Here is a 20,222-nt window from a genome sequence, read left to right as displayed (position 1 = left end):
TGGTACTAGAAATCGCTCCGTATGGGCAGGAGGGCCTCTCTCTCGGCGGTACCACTTCCCCGGATTCCTGAGCAGTGTGGAGAAGCTGTAATGAACAGTGATCCTATTCGGGTGAGCTGCTGAGGAGCTGCGGTCCGGGAGCCCAAAGAAGATGCATCTTCACTCCTCCATGCCGAGACCACGCCCCCCAGAAGCCATTTTTAGTCTTACACCATCAGGTGGTATTGCACCCTCATCCCTCCTTTTTACCTAAAGTAGTTTCTAATTTTCATTTGAATCCGGACTGTCTTCTACCCTCCATTTTTGCAAATCTTCATTCAGCAGCAGAAAAACTGCTGCATTCCAGGGACGTAGTGCAAGCCGTCAGATTCCTTGTTTGGGTTGCTAGAGGGGGCCAAGAGAGGACAGGCAGCATCCATTTCCAATTGGGTCCGCCAATTGGTCATTCAGTCCTATGGTTTAAAGGGTAAGAGCACATTCTACCAGGAGTATACTAGCCTCTTGGGCAATTCGTCATTAGGCATCAGTGGCTCAGGTTTGAAAGGCCGCTACTTGGTCTTCAGTACATACCATCACAAGGTTTTACTGGGTAGATTCTAGAGCTACAGAGGATACAGCATTTAGTCATAGTGTATTACAGGCTGTGGCATAGGTCCTTGGCTGGTGGTGTTTTTTTTTGTGATGGTATCTCCCTCCCCTCATGGGTATTGCTCTGGGATGTCTCAGATAGTTATGTTTTATAAAACTGAGGTACTTCCTGTGTAGGAGGGGTTATATCGAGGGGGTCTTCCTGTCTGTTTGGTCAGCCAGTGTTCATTCACCTATAGGTGGCGCATAACCCAGGTAGTTATGTATAAAGGCTATAAAGCCTGCTCTGTGTCCTTTGATGTACTCCAAGAAATGGATTTTAGAGGTAGAAAAAAAATCCAATTTTCAAATGCCATTATATAGTTGTGAAGTCACTCCGCATTGGAATGTGGTACAATGCAGACAGAAATAAATCTTCTTAAATATTATTTTCTGTTGCCTGCAAAGGGAAGAAGTATTGCAAGCTAATTATACACTGAATGTTATGAAAAAAGTTTGCCTTGTCAGTTATCATCACAGCTGTTTACAAAGACATGGATAGAATTACTCTGGAAAGACTAAATTAAATGAGCTGCCTAAAAATCCATCAAAGGGATAATAATGTCTTGAAAATCTTAGTAATTTGTGTCTGCAAGTGCTGTTCCCATTAATGGAGTAAGTGGAATCTCAATGCTCCTGCAGTATTCGCTGTAAAGTTACACAAAGCAAAAATCAAGCTGGTAGAGCGAGAAATTCTGTTGACTGTGGTGGATGAGGAGGACTGAGAACCTTGGTCCAGATGGTGTATTTCAAGACTAATTTTAGGATGCTCTTCCTGACCCCCCCCCCCCCCCCCCCCACTGATAGCCGAGTACTTTATTTTTTTTTCAGACTTTTTTTTTTGCCAAAATGTTCTGGCTGGTCACAAAACATGCAAGGACTTTTATGTCTTCAATCTTCTCCCAGGCAGTCCAAAATGGCCCAGAGGGTAGGACTGACATTATATCAAAACTTTACACTCACAGAATGTCCTCATTTTCTTTGGGTTGTTAACCACTTGACCTCCAGGATATTTACCCCCCTTCATGACCAGGCTATTTTTTGTGATACGGCACTGCATTACTTTAACTCAACTTTATTGGTATCCCAGTCTTCGTCCGTAGGGTTCAACATTAAGTTGACCCACCCTTTGCAGTATAAGAGCTTCAATTCTTCTGGGAAGGCTGTCCACAAGGTTTAGGAGTGTGTCTATGGGAATGTTTGACCATTTTTCCAGAAGCGCATTTGTGAGGTCAGGCACTGATGTGGGCGAGAAGGCCTGGCTCGCAGTCTCTGCTAAAATTAATCCCAAATGTGTTTTATTGGGTTGAGGTCAGGACTCTGCGCAGGTCTGTCAAGTTTCTCCAACCCAAACCTGCTCATCCATGTGTTTATGGACCCTACTTTGTGCACTGGTCCAAATCATTTGGTGGAGGGGGATTATGGTGTGGGGTTGTTTTTCAGGGGTTGGGCTTTGCCCCTTTGTTCCAGTGATGGGAACTCTTAAGGGGTCAGCATAACAAGACATTTTGGACAATTTCATGTTCCCAACTTTGTAAAGACAGTTTGGGGATGGCCCCTTCCTAGTCCATAACTGCGCATCACTGCACAAAGCAAGGTCCATAAAGACATGGATGAGCAAGTCCTAACCTCAACCCGATAGAACACCTTTGGGACGATTTACAGCGGAGACTGCGAGACAGGACTTTTTGTCCAACATCAGTGCCTGACCTTACAAATGTGCTTCTGGAAGAATGGTCAAGCATTCCCATAGACACACTCTCTTAAACCTTGTGGACAGTCTTCCCAGAAGAGTTAAAGCTGTTATAGATGCTGGGCCAACTCAATATTGAACCTTACAGACTAAGACTGGGATGCCATTAAAGTTCATGTGTGTGTAAAGGCAGGTGTCCCAATACTTTTGACAAAAAAGTGTGTATATTTCTACATATTTTTGGTAAAAAAAAAATTATCAGAACAAGCGTATATTGATTGGTGTATGCGAATGCTATAGCATCTACAAACTATGGGATCCATTTATGGAATATTTATTTATATATATATATATCAGTAATATCAGCGACTTATAGGGGGACTGTGATATTGTGGCGGACACTGACACTTTTGAAACTTTGCTGGAACCAGTGACACTAATACAGTGATCCGTGCTAAAAATATGCGCTGTCACTATACTTATGACACTGGCTGGGAAGGGGTTAAACATCTAGGGTGATCATAGAGTTAACTGTGTGCCTAGACAGTTTTTTGTGTGTATAGTGTGCAGTAAAAACTAGAAGTAACAAATTCTAGTCCCTGCTTTGCACAAACACAGAATCCATTTCTTACCCCCTGTCAGAACCAAGATATGCCTTGTTTATGTAGGCATCTTAGCTCTCTGTGTATTGCGATGATCGGCGAGTGCCAGAGCACATCAAGGCCCGGCACTCGCAGATCGGGTTCTGCTGTGAACATTCAGAGCAGAAGCTGCCCCCTTGCGACACGTGCCCCTTGCAGGCGGAAGTGCAGAATCTGGTGTGTGTATGTTTGTATGTGTGTGTATATGTATATATACAATGGGGACAGAAAGTATTCAGACCCCCTTACATTTTTCACTTTGTTATATTGCAGGATTATGGAGACCACTGTGCTCTTAGGAACCTTAAGTGCAGTAGAATTTTTTTTTGTAACCTTGGCCAGATCTGTGCCTTGCCACAATTCTGTCTCTGAGCTCTTCAGGCAGTTCCCTTGACTTCATAATTCTCATTTACTGTGACATGCACTGTGAGCTGTGTGGCTTTCCTAATCAAGTCCAGTCAGTAGAATCAAACACAGCTGAACTCAAATGAAGGTGTAGAACCATCTCAAGGATGATCAGAAGAAATGGACAGCACCTGAGTTAAATATACGAGCGTCACAGCAAATGGTCTGAATACTTAGGACCATGTGATATTTCAGTTTTTCTTTTTTAATAAATCTGCAAAAATGTCAACAATTCTGTCAATATGGGGTGCTGTGTGTGCATTAATGAGGAAAAAATGAACTTAAATGATTTTAGCAAATGGCTGCAATATAACAAAGAGTGAAAAATTTAAGGGGGTCTGAATACTTTCCGTCCCCACTGTATATATATATAATATATTATATTATATATGTGTGTGTAATTCTGCATGGGAGAGCCACCCTGTAGCAGTACAACTGGGGGTGGATGGGAAGTGGTTAAAATAACGCTTTTTTTACTGGAAGAAAATATATATAACTCTAGCAGGGAAATCTTCCAACTGTTTCTAGGAAATTGAAGCAAGAACCCTGGGCAAAACAGTAGAATACACAAAGGAAATGCATACAAGTTTATTCAGCCAAAGGATTTGTAATTCTTCTTAAACCAGGTTGTGATTTACACACCTTTAACACATTACAGGTATGACAACTTGTGTACTTTCCTGCAGAAATATATGCTAATATGTCTTCTCTCTGTTTCTCTGACACCCAGCTGTTTGAAAGAACATGCCGTCAGTATGATAAGCTGCGCAAGAGGGAGGCTTTCTTGGAGCAGTTTCGCAAGGAGGACATGTTCAAGGACAACTTTGATGAGCTAGACAACTCCAGGGAGATCGTCCAGCAGCTGGTAGATGAGTATCACGCTGCCACACGTCCAGATTACATTTCATGGGGTACCCAGGATAAGTGAGTGCAGCAACAAGTACACAGAAGAGCTACAACACTGGGACAATGTATTCGAGGATCATTACTAACACAGGACATACTCTGATCTGGATAAGCTTGCCCTGTCCCTTCAGAAGTAAATGATGTCCAAGCTGCATTGCTGCTAGCTAACCTTAAGGCATTGCAGACCGTTTTCCATTCCAATAAACAGATGGCTTCAACTCTTCATGATTTTTGCTATGCGATGAAGCTGTTTAATGCTTTTTCACTGAATGAGTCCAGGCAGACCTTTTATTTTCCAATGTTTAAGGTATTCACTGTTAAATATCGTAGGCAAATCCAAATGGATATTAATGAACAGGGTGTTTGGACATAATTTATTAAGTAAAATTTGTTTATGCAAAACACAAATGTCCATTTGAGTAATTACATATATCTGAATAGAAAGATTTACAGAAAATAACCGTAACAGTATATAGCCGTTCAACCCTTGATCCAAGTCCTTGCTCAAACACCAAGCTACGCACTATCAACAGGTGTCCAGCATACTCTGGGCCTTATCACCTTCCAAGTTTTGCGGACAAAAGGATGTAGGGTCATACACAGCTTCCAATCACATGTACAAATCTTTTACCTAACAGACACTCCATCAGTTTCTCTCCTCTAGATTAAAATCTAATAAGAGGCAAAACTCATCAGAGAAAAGGAACTGCTGGAATGTGTCTGCACCTTGTTCAGTAATGTTTTGTACAAGTAATTTGAAGTGGTGTTATATATGGCATATATATATTTTTTTTTCTCGGAAGTGTTTAGCTGACTTGGTTATGGTCTCATAAATGTCTTGTGTAAGATTTTTTATTCCGGCAGATGATGGTGAGGCTTCTTGGGACAGGTCTCTAGATACTACATGAATATGTGTGACCACATGTTAATATTTAAATAGTGAAGGCAATACTGTTTTGATCACACTAACACTCTTATCATCCCTATCATTGCGTGGAATTGTACAAAAAGCCTAAAAAAATGGGACTTCATTTATACCTTACCAGTTTTCCATTTTATTATACAAAATAATAAAAATTCAGTAGAAAAATACTGCAGGACATGTGTCACACATGTGTCACACATGTGTCACACATTCTGTCTACGTGTTTCCCAGTTTTGTACTGCTTCTTCAGAATATTGGTTTAAAGCAGTTTACATAAAGTAAGAATATTTATATTAACCACTTCAATACAGGGCTTTTATACACCCTTCCTTCCCAGACCAATTTTTAGCTTTCAGCACTCTCACACTTTGAATGACAATTACTCAGTCATGCTACACTGTACCCAAACCAAATTCTTATCATTTTTTTCTCACAAACAGAGCTTTCTTTTTGGTGGTATTTAATCACAGCTGGGTTTTTTAATTTTTGCAATATAAGCGAAAAAAGAGAATTTTTTTTTTTTTTTTTTAGTTTCTATTGTAAAATTTTGCAAATAAGTAATTTTTCTTCATAAATTTGGGCCAAAATGTATACTGCTACATATCTTTAGTAAAAATAACACAAATTAGTATATATTATTTGGTCTCTGTGAAAGTTATAGAGTTTACAAGCTATGGTGCAAATCATTGAAAAATGATCACATCTGATCACACCTGATGTACTGAAGGCCTATCTCATTTCTTGAGGCCCTAACAATCCAGGAAAGTACAAATACCCCACAAATTACCCCTTTTTGGAAAGCAGACATTCCAAAGTATTTAGTAAGAGGCATGGTGAGTTTTTTGAAGTTGTTATTGTTTTCCCACAATTCTTGGGATTTTTTTTTTTTTTTTTTTGCATAAAATTGTCATAACATGTTATTTCTTTCACACAGCACATGCATACTTGCAATGACACCCCAAAATAAATTCTGCTACTCCTGAGTATAGTGATACCACATGTGTGAGACTTTTACACAGCCTGGCCACATACAGAGGTCTAACATCCAACTAGCACCGTTTGGCGTTCTATGAGCATAAATTGCACATCTCATTTGATGAGAACCTATCACACTTTTGAAGGCCCTGGAGCACCAGGACAATGGAAACGCCCACAAAATGACCCCATTTTGGAAAGCTAACACCCCAACGTATAAGCTATGAGGCATAATGAGTCTTTTCAATGGTTCATTTTTGTACAGAAGTTTTTGGAAAATGTGGGAAAAAAATGAAAACACATTTTTTTTTTACACAAAGTTGTCCATTTATAAGATATGTCCAACACACAGCATGTACATAGCAAAAAGGACACCCCAAAATACCCACCCATTCTGCTACTCCTCCTGAGTATGGCGATACCACGTGTGAGACTTTTATATAGCCTGGCCACATACAGAGGCCCAACATCCAAGTAGCACTGTCAGGTAGGCAGGCAGTACCATCAAGCTTGGCATCGGTCAGGAAAGAATGGGGACAGGGATAGAGGCTTCTCCCATCCAAATCGCTTTGAAGCCTCCGGGCAACCAGACCCTGTTCTGGGATCACAGAAAACCAAAAACTGTTTTTCTGAACTCAGAACACTATTCTGGAGCCCCTCACATATGTGAGACCCGTGTAGCAGGGTGAAAGATCAATCCAAGGGGCAGGGCATGGTCAACAGGTCGAGATCATTGCAGGTAAAAGGCAGAAATAGACTGTAGGCAGAGGCATAGTCTATACAGTCCAAAGTCAGTTCACATGAAAGGCAGAAACATGGCAGATAAACAATGCAGACAGTGGGCAGAGGCATAGTCAAGAAACAGGCCAGGGTCAGTTCACATGGAAGACAATGATATGGTTGGTTGAGGCAGGGAAATATTCAGGACAGAAATTGAAAACGGAGAAATGGCAGTATTAGAAATATGGGCTAATAGTTTTCCAGAGTGTGATATCGCTTGAAACATTCTCCGATGCAAAGGCCAGGTTGGGAGGGACAGTCGGAACAATGGAAGCTGCTATCTTTCCTAATTCTACTTTTGGTGCACACCGACATTTTTTTTGGCGTTGTCTTCCGGATCCTGTTGGTGGAATATGGTCCGGGAAATGGTGCTCATGTAGTCTGCTGACACAATCGGAGCAAATGCTTTCTGGGGGGGATACTTGCTGATAGATCAGGGCAGTGACAATGTCTTCAATAAACTTTATAATCGTGGTGGGTGTTTCTGTTGATTTTTGGTAGATGATGAAAGAATTTAAAAGGGCCAAATTGAAAAAGTAAATTGCGACTTTTTTGTACCAGAAGAGGGATTTTCATGTTGAAAGATAAGGTTGCAACATTTGATAATTTAAATCCACCCCCCCCCATGTATTTATTGTACTCGTTGATACAGGAAGGCTTGCGAACGGTACCGCGTTTTCTGTGAAGTTCCATCGAGGTGTCATCGTGGATGGTGGACATGATGTACACATCTTTCCTATCTCTCCACTTTACAGCCAACACTTCCTCGTTCCTCAAGCTTGTCGATTCCCCCCTTTGAATGGTTGTGGTGACAAGATGCTGGGGGAAGCCCTTTCGCTTTTTCCTTGTACCACAGGCCAAAGTTTTTTTAGATATAGGTGGCGGAGAAGGGGCAAACTGGTTGTCCATGTAAATATGATACCCCTTTTGGAGGAGCGGGAATGCCAACTCCCAAACAATTTTTCCACTTATTCCCATGTACAAGGGACACTCAGGGGGCTGGAGCTGGGAATCTTTTCCTTCGTACAGTACATGCGGAATGAGTGCACATATCCGGTGCCGCTTTCACAGAGCTTATTTAGCTTCAAGCCGTACCTCGCCCTCTTACTGGGGATATGTTGCTTGATTCCCAGCCGGCCAGTGAAATGCACCAGGGATTCATCTACAGATATGTTTTTGTCAGGGACATAAAGTTTGGCAAACTTCTTGAGAAAAAAATTACTTAGGGGGCAAATTTTATATAGTTTGTCAAAGTTTGGGTGATTTTTTTTTTGGGGGGGGCACTGTGAGTTGTCATTGAAATGCATGAAGCGCATTATAATTTCGTATCGGGACCTGGACATGGCCGATGAAAAAATTGGCATATGGTGGATGGGTTTGGTCGACCAATACTTATGCAATTTCTTTTTTTCTTTTTTAAGCCCCATGTTGAGCGTTAGGCCTAAAAACAATTTAAGCTCCACCACTGTTAGGAGTCTCCATTCAAAAGGGCGGGCATAGCTGGGGTTTGTTGCAATGAATTGTTGGGCAAAGAGATTGGTTTGGTCCACGATGCCTTGAACCAATTCGTCAGGGAAAAATACATTTAAAAAATCCATTAGGGAAAAACCTGCAGTGTTGACCTGCACACCTGGCTGTGCTGTAAAAGGGGGGATCGTGGCTGACCCTGTGGTAGAAGGCAGCCACAATGGGTTTGCCAAGGCATCTGGAAGCTGGGTTTGGGCCCTAATTCTTTGGCGTGCACTTGTACTGGGCCTTTCCTCCTGGGGTCTAGCAGCGCTTGTACTGGGCCCCTCCTCTGGGGTCTACCGCCGTTGGCACTGCTGGTAGCTGCCTGGTGTTCAGACCGTCGTCTTTTTGGACGGACTGCTTCCTCCTCTGATTCAGATCCTGATGTGCTACCTTCAGGGGGCTCATATTCCGAACCAGAATCGGAATCAGAACTGAGCGGTAAGAGCTCCCCGTTGCTCTCATCGGTCAGACTGAGTATTTGGTATGCCTCTTCTGGTGTGTACACCTTTCTGGACATAGTGGCTGACTGGCTGTATGTATTCTGGTGGCAGGTGGTGGGTACTCTGGTGAGGTGGCAGGTGGTGAGGTGGCGGATACTCTGGCAGGCGGTGAGGTGGCGGGTACTCTGGTGAGGTGGCGAGTACTCTGGTGAGGTGGCGAGTACTCTGGTGGCAGTTGGTGAGGTGGCAGGTACTCTGGTGGCAGGTGGTGAGGTGGCAGGTACTCTGGTGGTGAGGTGGCAGATACTCTGGTGGCAGGGGTGAGGTGGCGGTTACTCTGGTAAGGTGGCAGGTACTCTGGTGAGGTGGCGGGTACTCCTGATGACAGGTACTAGATGACAGATCCTCTTTATTGGGGGGGGGCAATCTGGGCACAGTAGTACATATGTGTATAGTACAATGTGTAACTCTGTCAAAATAGTGTGGCGCTAAATCCAAACAATTGCGCAATAAAATGTAACTAGTGTATAAATAATAATAATAATGTAAGACAACCATGTAAATGGAGATTCTAATAACGAATATCCATATAATAATTGTATCAACAACTCTTAATATACCATCATAATGTGTACCAAAGGTTATAATAAACAAACCAACACAAATATTTCCGCGCTCAGACTATCCGGTCTGCAGCCTCCCCTGAATCACACCCCCCAAATAAATGGCGCTACCTGTGCCGGGGTACCTTGTGTATATATACTAAATCAAACAAAGAAAAGCAGCGCTGTGAGAGTAAATTATTCAGGGATTAACCTATGAGTGAACAGATAATAAAGTGACAGTAACCTTGATATGTGTTAATATGAAATACACAATATGAGTTAAAAATTGATCACATAAAAACATTGATCCCAAAAAAAAGAGAAAAAAAAAAACAAAAAAACACAAAAAACAGTCCTATACTGTGTCCCAAACAGATGAAATGAGATGATGTGGGAAGATATGGGTAACAATCCAGGTTGACAGGTGGAAGTACAGTTGGATAAGTTTAGACCTTCACCGCACCACTGTGAAAAAATAATAGGAATGCGCGCTTACCAAAAGGCAAGCTTATAAGAGCTTGCGACCTAAACCCGGTCGGGGCCTTTCATGGACTGAAACCACCAACGCACCACTTCAGCTTTAAGATGGGTACCCTGTCCGTCAGATACCAAGAAATCTTACAACCAGGGAGATGTTACCCTCCAACGGAAGATGGTTCTCACAGGGGGTAATTCAAAAAAGAAAAGGGCGACATAGCGTAATCCTGCTTGATATTTTTTATTAAAAGTAGGTTTAAAATCACACTTACATTTGGTAGATCAAATAAGAGCAAAAAATAGCTGGCCAGCTAAAAGCGAACACCCGTCCACAAACGGTATCTGCAGCACGTCGGCACGACCGACGCACGTTTCGTCACACTCTGACGTCTGGGGCACGGGCGACGCACTGACGTGTCGCACATAAATAGTAAACCAACGTAACCAAGCCTCGTGATGAGACCGGAACCGGAAATCACCTTGCGCTCCACTAGGTAGGGCGGATGGTACGAAAACGCCATCTTAAATGGGGGATTAGAAGTAATATTCAATATAGGTTACTAATGCGGAACCCCCGGATAACAAAAACCAATGCAAAAAACGTTTAATTAACAAAATCACCACGTCCATCAACGCATAACGTTTCAAATTAAACTTAAATAAGGATGAAGGAATACCCGAAATTCCCCCAGTAATATAGGAAAATGGAATCTCAAGCAAAAAAATTTTTTTTATTAAAAATAAATATTAAAAATGGATTAATTGAATAAAAAACATAAAACAATCCTCTAGTAAGTACCCGAATTAAAGATTGGGTCCCAAAAAATTGATTAAACGGGGGCATATTGATTAGTGCACCCGTCAGTTATCAATTGGGCATAAATAAGGCACCGTCCCAAGCAGTCAGGCGGATACTAAACTAGATAAATTAAATTAAACTAGGGAAGAGGAAGGTGATTTCATCCTCCATATGGCATACATACATAAACGGAGGTTATTACAAGAAATACATCACGTACAACTACCATTAGACTTAAACAAAACTCAAAAAGTCCTATTTAAAATTATAATAATGGGGCACATACCCCATTAATAGAACATCTAAATATACCAATGGAGCATATGCCCAACCCGAGATTAAATGGGTATTCTATGGCCTCTCATACATTGTATAAAAATAGGTTCTTAAGGGCAACCCAGGACCCTAAATGGAGATACTCCAAGTAAATGAAAAAAGAGTATTTTAAAATATTAATATTTTATGAGTTGTCAATAAACGCATTGGTGTCAATGTCCACATTGAGCCCATGTGGGACATAACACTTTATCTTGTGTATCCAGAGCATCTCGAGCTTAGAGATGCTCCTGACCAGAGAGCTCCCTCTCCAGTGGGGCCAGTACCTGTCAATCCCCAAAAACAAAGTTTTGGAAGGATAATTATTATGGGTGGTTAGATAATGCTTTGAGACAGAATGTTTCGGAAAGCCATTTATGATGTTGGTGATATGTTCATTTACACGAACGGAGAGGGGTCATCTAGTCCTGCCCACATACTGCAAACCACACGGGCATTGCAGCATGTAGACGACCCCCTCCGTTCCACAAGTGATAAAGGGTTTGATGTCGTGCTCCCTTTGGGTACTAAAGGAGGTAAATTTCTGGGTTCGCCTAGAGGGCGCAGAATTCAACCTACAGACACGACACCTACCACATTTATAGTACCCCTTCAAGTTATCAAAAAGACCCTGGATGCCCCTAACAGGGGGATCGAGAACGTTAGGGGCTAATCTGTTTCTAAGGGACGATGCTCCCCTAAAGATCACTTGGGGTTTATCTGGGATAACAGCTCTCAGAACAGGATCATTACCCAATAGGTGCCAGTGCCTGTTGAGTAAATTTTTGATGTTACTATGCTGTATTGAATAGGTTGTAACAAAGGGGAGGGTCACAGAATTCTCTCTGGGGGGGTACCCTCTCACTAAGTAACTGTTTCCTATCGATATCTTTGACAGCATGCAAGGTTTGAGTAAGAGACTCCCTACTGTACCCTTTTTCCACAAAACGATTCATCAGGACACCGGCCTGTTCCAAGAACTGAGAGTCATCAGTACAATTCCGTTTAAGTCGCATGAATTGACTCTTGGGTACAGACCGGAGCCATGATCTATGGTGACAGCTGTTCAAAGGAATATAAGAGTTACGGTCCGTTTTTTTTAAAAATGTGGAAGTTACGAACCGGTCCCCCTGTATACTGATATTCAGATCCAAAAAATTAATATTAGACTGGCTGGCTTCAAAGTTAAGTACAATGCTCCTATCATTTGAATTAAGTTCCTCCATAAAAAGATCTAAGTCACTGCGATTACCATCCCACAGGAGGAGGATGTCGTCAATGTACCTAGCCCACAGTATTAGCTGGGGCCTCTGGCAAACATGGATGACATCCTCCTCCCACAGGGCCATAAACAGGTTTGCAAGACTGGGGGCATACTTAGCCCCCATCGCAACTCCACGATCCTGTCGATAGAAACGTTTATCGAACCAAAATTAATTATGGGACGCAGCATATCTTAGGAGTGCCATAATGAAATTAATTTGCTCATCATATAATTCAGAGTCCCTTCTTAAATAATAATCAACCGCATAAAAACCTAACTCATGGGGGATAATCGTGTATAAGGACGTTACGTCCGCCGTCACCATCCACATGGTGGAGGTAGGGGTGAAGTTGGCTAATATGTTAATAGTGTGTTTGGAATCCCTAATGAGGGAAGGCATTTTCCCCACTAGGGGTTGTAGAAAAAAATCGATATACCTGCCCACCCGGGACGTGAGGGAATCAATCCCACTTACAATGGGACGTCCCGGGGGGCAGGTAGGGTTTTTATGCACTTTCGGCAGATAATATATGACGGGAGTGCGGGGGGCATTAGGTATCAGGTAAGCCTTTTCTTTCCTATTAAGAATTTCTTGTGAATAACCACAATCAACTAATTTCTTCAGTTCTTTGAGATAAGGGGTTTTGGGATCTGATTCGAGGGGAGTGTAGGTCTCCCTATCTTCAAGAAACCTATACATTTCGTGGAGATATTCTCCTCTATTGAGCACCACGATCCCCCCCCCCTTTGTCTGCGGGTCTAATAACCAGCTCCTTGTTGTTACAAAGAGACTCAAGACCAATATGGAGCTCCCGATCTAATTTAGCCCTTTTAATGGGCATTTTGTCTAGGTCCCTTAACAACACCTCTTTAAAAAGTTATAGAGGGATAGAGGGTGCCATAGCCCCTGGAGGGTTGAATAGGGAGGCATTGGCCAATCCCGAATGTTGATAATCATTGGGAAACCCAATCCTATCTTGAACGGGGTTAGAAAGCATGAATCGTTTTGTGGAAAAAGGGTACAGTAGGGAGTCTCTTACTCAAACCTTGCATGCTGTCAAAGATATCGATAGGAAACAGTTACTTAGTGAGAGGGTACCCCCCAGAGAGAATTCTGTGACCCTCCCCTTTGTTACAACCTATTCAATACAGCATAGTAACATCAAAAATTTACTCAACAGGCACTGGCACCTATTGGGTAATGATCCTGTTCTGAGAGCTGTTATCCCAGATAAACCCCAAGTGATCTTTAGGGGAGCATCGTCCCTTAGAAACAGATTAGCCCCTAACGTTCTCGATCCCCCTGTTAGGGGCATCCAGGGTCTTTTTGATAACTTGAAGGGGTACTATAAATGTGGTAGGTGTCGTGTCTGTAGGTTGAATTCTGCACCCTCTAGGCGAACCCAGAAATTTACCTCCTTTAGTACCCAACAGGAGCACGACATCAAACCCTTTATCACTTGTGGAACGGAGGGGGTCGTCTACATGCTGCAATGCCCGTGTGGTTTGCAGTATGTGGGCAGGACTAGACGACCCCTCTCCGTTCGTGTAAATGAACATATCACCAACATCATAAATGGCTTTCCGAAACATTCTGTCTCAAAGCATTATCTAACCACCCATAATAAGGATCCTTCCAAAACTTTGTTTTTGGGGATTGACAGGTACCGGCCCCACTGGAGAGGGAGCTCTCTGGTCAGGAGCATCTCTAAGCTCGAGATGCTCTGGATACACAAGATAAAGTGTTATATCCCGCATGGGCTCAATGTGGACATTGACACCAATGCGTTTATTGACAACTCATAAAATATTAATATTTGAAAATACTCTTTTTTCATTTACTTGGAGTATCTCCATTTAGGGTCCTGGGTTGCCCTTAAGAACCTATTTTTATACAATGTATGAGAGGCCATAGAATACCCATTTAATCTCGAGTTGGGCATATGCTCCATTGGTATATTTAGATGTTCTATTAATGGGGTATGTGCCCCATTATTATAATTTTAAATAGGACTTTTTGAGTTTTGTTTAAGTCTAATGGTAGTTGTACGTGATGTATTTCTTGTAATAACCTCCGTTTATGTATGTATGCCATATGGAGGATGAAATCACCTTCCTCTTCCCTAGTTTAATTTAATTTATCTAGTTTAGTATCCGCCTGACTGCTTGGGACGGTGCCTTATTTATGCCCAATTGATAACTGACGGGTGCACTAATCAATATGCCCCCGTTTAATCAATTTTTTGGGACCCAATCTTTAATTCGGGTACTTACTAGAGGATTGTTTTATGTTTTTTATTCAATTAATCCATTTTTAATATTTATTTTTAATTAAAAAAAAAAAAAATTTTTTTTTGCTTGAGATTCCATTTTCCTATATTACTGGGGGAATTTCGGGTATTCCTTCATCCTTATTTAAGTTTAATTTGAAACGTTATGCGTTGATGGACGTGGTGATTTTGTTAATTAAACGTTTTTTGCATTGGTTTTTGTTATCCGGGGGTTCCGCATTAGTAACCTATATTGAATATTACTTCTAATCCCCCATTTAAGATGGCGTTTTCGTACCATCCGCCCTACCTAGTGGAGCGCAAGGTGATTTCCGGTTCCGGTCTCATCACGAGGCTTGGTTACGTTGGTTTACTATTTATGTGCGACACGTCAGTGCGTCGCCCGTGCCCCAGACGACGTCAGAGTGTGACGAAACGTGCGTCGGGCGTGCTGACGTGCTGCAGATACCGTTTGTGGACGGGTGTTCGCTTTTAGCTGGCCAGCTATTTTTTGCTCTTATTTGATCTACCAAATGTAAGTGTGATTTTAAACCTACTTTTAATAAAAAATATCAAGCAGGATTACGCTATGTCACCCTTTTCTTTTTTGAATTACCCCCTGTGAGAACCATCTTCCGTTGGAGGGTAACATCTCCCTGGTTGTAAGATTTCTTGGTATCTGACGGACAGTGTACCCATCTTAAAGCTGCAGTGGTGCGTTGGTGGTTTCAGTCCATGAAAGGCCCCGACCGGGTTTAGGTCGCAAGCTCTTATAAGCTTGCCTTTTGGTAAGCGCGCATTCCTATTATTTTTTCACAGTGGTGCAGTGAAGGTCTAAACTTATCCAACTGTACTTCCACCTGTCAACCTGGATTGTTACCCATATCTTCCCACATCATCTCATTTCATCTGGTTGGGACACAGTATAGGACTGTTTTTTGTGGGGTTTTTTTCTCTTTTTTTTTGGGATCAATGTTTTTTTTTTTTTTTTTTTTGTAATTCTTTATTTCTTGCAAAGACATCACATGTTAATTAACAGGATATAAATGTAACAAATGACAGCAAATGCAGAGATGGTTGAGTCATGGGCATGTCACATAGAGGGTTATAGATCGAATCAGAAGTGGCAAACAAACAGGCCCCTTAATTATATGTTCAGTGTAGCGTATGTAGGGTTACAACCTTATGGTAGGGCAGTCCGAAAACCCAGCCTGAGATAAGCAAAAAAAAAAAACTTCTCAAGTATCATCTTAATAACCCGTTTGAGTCTGCATAGCAACCAAGACTGACTAGTGATAATAAAATTAAAATAAAAAAAATTTATAAAAAGAAATTCCCCGGCTGGCCGGAAGGGATTACCCCCGTGCGACCAGCTGGGTCCAGTTGTGGGAGCATAGATAGGCAATGTGTATCAAGATATTCTCATTATCTGGCTAAACTCTCCCCACAACTGGAGGGGATTGGGGGGGAAACAGAGGGGGGGGGCATAAAAGGAGGAAAGAGGGGAAAAGAAAGAAGAGGAAGAGAATACAGCGGCGGTGGCGTCCCCCGGCCAGGCAGGCAGCCCAGGCCCCGGAATCATTCAGCCCAAGCCATCTCCTGGAGGTACGATTCAGAGTAAGTAAAGTGTTGCCAAGGTCTCCAAGTCTCCCGAAAGGCCTCCTCCCTGTCGTACAGCGTGGCAGTTAGATCCTCCATATTGCGAAGTTCGTTCACTTTAGCATACCACTGCGTTTTTGTAGGTGGGGACTCCGATCTCCAACATAAGGGTATACATGCCTTGGCTGCGTTCAATAATTGAATGGTTAGAGAGGCTTTATATTTCTTGATCGGACGTTTAGAGAGATGCAGCAGGCAGGCCCCAGGGTCTCCCTCCAAAGCAACACCAGTAAGGTGTTCAACTGTGCGTGCCACCTCCAACCAGTAGGGTTTGATTTTGGGACAATCCCAGAAAACGTGGAGCATCGTTCCCTCTCCCTCCCCACATCGCCAACATGAGCTAGAAACCTGTGGGAAAAAACGGTGCAGAGTAGAAGGTACTCTGTACCATCTAGTCACAATCTTATAGCATGTTTCTTGAACCCTGGTGGCCAGGGATGATTTCTGGGCAAAATGTAGAATCTTTTCTCTCTGTGGTTCAGTGAATTGTACGCCTAGTTCTTCTTCCCACTTAGAGAGAAAGGGGGGTACGAATCCTTCTGCTGGTGATATCAGTGAGGAGTATATCATTGATAGACAATGGCGGGTCGGTTCTTTACGATAACAGATTTGTTCCAGCTCTGTAAGCTGGCGCGATATACCCGGAGTCCGTGCACAACGGCGTAGGAAATTGCGAAGTTGGAGGCCGCTCAAAAAGTCTAATGGAGGGTCAGAGCCTGCCAACCCGGCGTCCGCCGTGAGCTGGCCAGTCGTGTCTAGGATATCGTGGAGGTGTGGCCAACTGCCCTCCTTCGTTAAGTGACGGAATACAGGACCCTCGCAACCGGGTGAAAAATCAGGGTTGCCCGGAATTGGCACCATAGGTGAGGGTATTGGGGATATCAAGGAATGCCTGAAGGCATCTCTCGCCACCTGAATCGTGCTTCCTAGAGTAGGGTGGGCAGCGATGGCCTTCGGTATGGGAGTGGTGGTCCAGGGCCAGCTTTTGGCCGTGCCTTCGGAGTCCTCGAACTCCATTGCCACCCACTGCTTTGCCTCCGCATGACAGTGCCAATCCACTACCCTGGTGAGTTGAGTTGCCCTATAGTATGCTTTCACATCAGGAAGACCAACCCCACCTTTGTGTTTTGCCATGTGGAGAAGTTGCAGTTTAATGCGCGGCTTTCGGTGTGACCAGATAAAGTCACGGAACAGTGAGTGGATCCGCTTAAAGAAGGGAGGAGGGAGACGAATGGGGAGGGCCTGTAGCAGATAGAGCATCCTTGGCATGGCTGTCATCTTGATGGCATTGCATCGACCAAACCACGTCAGGGTCAAGGAGTGCCAGTGGAGCAAGTCCGTCTTGAGTCGAAGGAGCAGAGGAGCGAAATTCGCCTGATATAGATTGGCAGGGTCGGGGGTAATGTCAACTCCCAGATATGGGATAGTATCGGTTGCCCACTGTAGCTGGTACTCTGCGCGCAGGCGGCGTACTATGTCTGTGCCCACCGTGATGTTAAGTAAGGAGGATTTTGTTAAATTAATTCGGAACTGGGAGAGATCTCCATAGATTCGGAGGGAATGAAGTAAGGTAGGAAGTGAGGCCAGTGGGTCCGTCAGGAAAAAGATGAGGTCGTCAGCGAAAGCGGCTACCTTATGTGTCCCAGAGGATTTGTGGTAGCCGTTAATGCCCGAGTTCGCCCTTATCCTGCAAAGGAAGGGCTCCAACGTGAGTATAAAGATTAGCGGAGACAGAGGACAGCCCTGTCGGGTGCCATTACGTATGGTAAAGTAGCTCGACCTTGTTTCGTTTACCTTAACTGCTGCTGTAGGATGAGAGTAGAGGGATAGTATCCAGCTGAGCATTGATGAGCGGAGACCTATATGCTCCAGGGTGGCCTGTATGAAGGACCAATCTACACGGTCGAAAGCCTTCTCCGCGTCTGTAGACAGCAGGAGAAGGGGTCGCTGTGATGTCCTGGCTGCATGAATCAAATTGATTACCCTGATGGTGTTATCACGGGGTTCTCGCAGTGGCACAAAACCTGCCTGGTCCTTATGAATCAAGCTCGGCATATGCAAAATTAGCCTATTGGCCAGTATCTTGGCAAACAATTTCAGATCAGTGTTCAGGAGAGCTATCGGCCGGTAGCTTCCGCACTGCAGGGGATCCTTCCCCTCTTTGGGGATAAGGGAAATATAGGCTCTTAAAGTGTCAATGGGAAAGGAGTTACCTTCAGTGATCGAGTTAAGTGCAGATATCAGGGGTTTAGAAAGCGTCTCAAAGAATGTCTTATAGTACGCCGGTGTAAACCCGTCTGGGCCTGGGGCTTTCTTAGGCTTTGAGTTCGCTAGTGCCACACCCAATTCTTCTAAGGTGATGGGTTCCTCTAATTCTTCCTGGACCGCAGTTGGGAGTGAGGGCATACCCGACATGGTAATGTACGATCGGGGGGTGAAACCCCCGGCAGAATTAGGGTCTTCTGGTGGTTGCCTGTCAAGGTTGTAAAGGCCTTCATAGAAGGATCGAAACTCCGCTGCAATATCAGAGGATGCAGTCATCTTCCGACCAGAGGATGACAGGATGTGGGAAATATAGGTTTTGGTACGTGGGCCACGTAGTGCTCTGGCTAGGAGCGAGCCAGGTTTATTGGAGTATTCGTACATCGTTCGGCGTGCCCACGCCAATTTTTGTTTCGTTTTATGGAACAAAAGTGCGCGAAGCTCCTCGCGGGCTTTAAGGAGGTCATGGTGGGTGGAACGGGCAAGACTGGCCTTATGGGCACCCTCCAAGGTACGGATCTGGGCGAAGAGTTCATCAATGCGGCGTGTTCTGTTCCGCTTAAGGCGGGCACCTATACTAATTAGCGTGCCCCTAATAACTGTCTTGTGGGCCTCCCAAACCGTTAACGGGTTAGGAACTGAGGCTTCGTTGACAGCAAAGTATTCCCGCAACTTGGCCTGTATTTCTGAACAAATCTCCTCTGACTGCAACAGGGCTTCATTAAGCCTCCAGGAGGGTGGAGTCCGGGTCATTGGCCCAAGCTGGAGTGTCATATGAATCGGTGCATGGTCTGAGAAGGATATGACATCTATGGAGGTATTCACCACTCTAGCTAGATCTTTGTGTGTAATCAGCAAATAGTCCAATCTCGAGTAAGAGTGGTGGACTGAAGAAAAATATGTATAGTCCCTATCCTGTGGGCGCGACAGACGCCAGGGGTCTATTAGGCGTAGAGCATGGAGGTCTGCTTTCAATCGCTTGAGGCGTGCGTAAGAAAGATGGGACGAGCCGCGTGAGGCATCTAGCAAGGGATCCATTGTAAAGTTAAGATCCCCCCCAAAGACAAGCACCCCCTCCGAGAACTCCAGTAGCTGAGGTAGCAGCTTCCGCAGGAATTGTGGGTGGTCTACATTGGGGAAGTAGACATTGGCGAAGGTGACCTGTACATCAGACACCCTACCCTTCAGGAGGAGAAAGCGACCCTGGGGATCTACCCGCTGCGCCTCGAAGACCCATGGTACTGATTTTGCTACAAGGATGCTGACCCCCTTAGATTTGGAGATGGGCGATATGCTGTGGTATGCCGTTGGGAATGCTCCATTAGTCAATTTAGGAGTGCGATCACCATGGAAATGTGTTTCCTGTAAAAAAGCAATTTGGGTTTTGCCTTTACGCAGATCAGTTAGTAACTGTTAGCGTTTTTCTGGTACATTGACACCACGTACATTAAGGGAGGTGACCTTTAGGAGACCCATAACGCCAGTTATCAATCCGGTAAACAGGGACAGTAATGTGAGGTATGTAATCTTCTCCAGTCTCAGTCCCCACCCAACCAGGGGGCAGCACCACCGACAAACAGAAAAGGGAACTAAGGAGGAATGAAGAAGGGGGGAAGCAAGCGGAAGGGGTAGAGGAGAGGGAGAGCGGGCAAGAAAAGGAGGGGGGA

The 20,222-nt window shown here is 43.9% G+C and overlaps 1 protein-coding gene across 1 annotated transcript in view; it reads left to right on the top strand.

Annotated features, from left to right (window-relative positions):
* The window catches only part of LOC141113362 (tubulin gamma-1 chain-like), a 363,447-nt gene extending 358,051 nt beyond the window's left edge, over positions 1–5,396 (top strand). The window contains 1 exon segment of the mRNA XM_073606422.1: positions 4,097–5,396. Within this exon segment, the coding sequence (XP_073462523.1) occupies positions 4,097–4,294 (198 nt within the window). The 3' untranslated portion in view covers positions 4,295–5,396.
* The last annotated feature ends 14,826 nt before the right edge of the window (positions 5,397–20,222 follow it).

Source organism: Aquarana catesbeiana, linkage group LG12 (genome assembly GCF_042186555.1).
Source record: "Aquarana catesbeiana isolate 2022-GZ linkage group LG12, ASM4218655v1, whole genome shotgun sequence".
NCBI lineage: Eukaryota > Metazoa > Chordata > Amphibia > Anura > Ranidae > Aquarana > Aquarana catesbeiana.
Note: the sequence above shows the minus strand (reverse complement) of the source record. Positions and strands in the feature narration are given on the sequence as shown.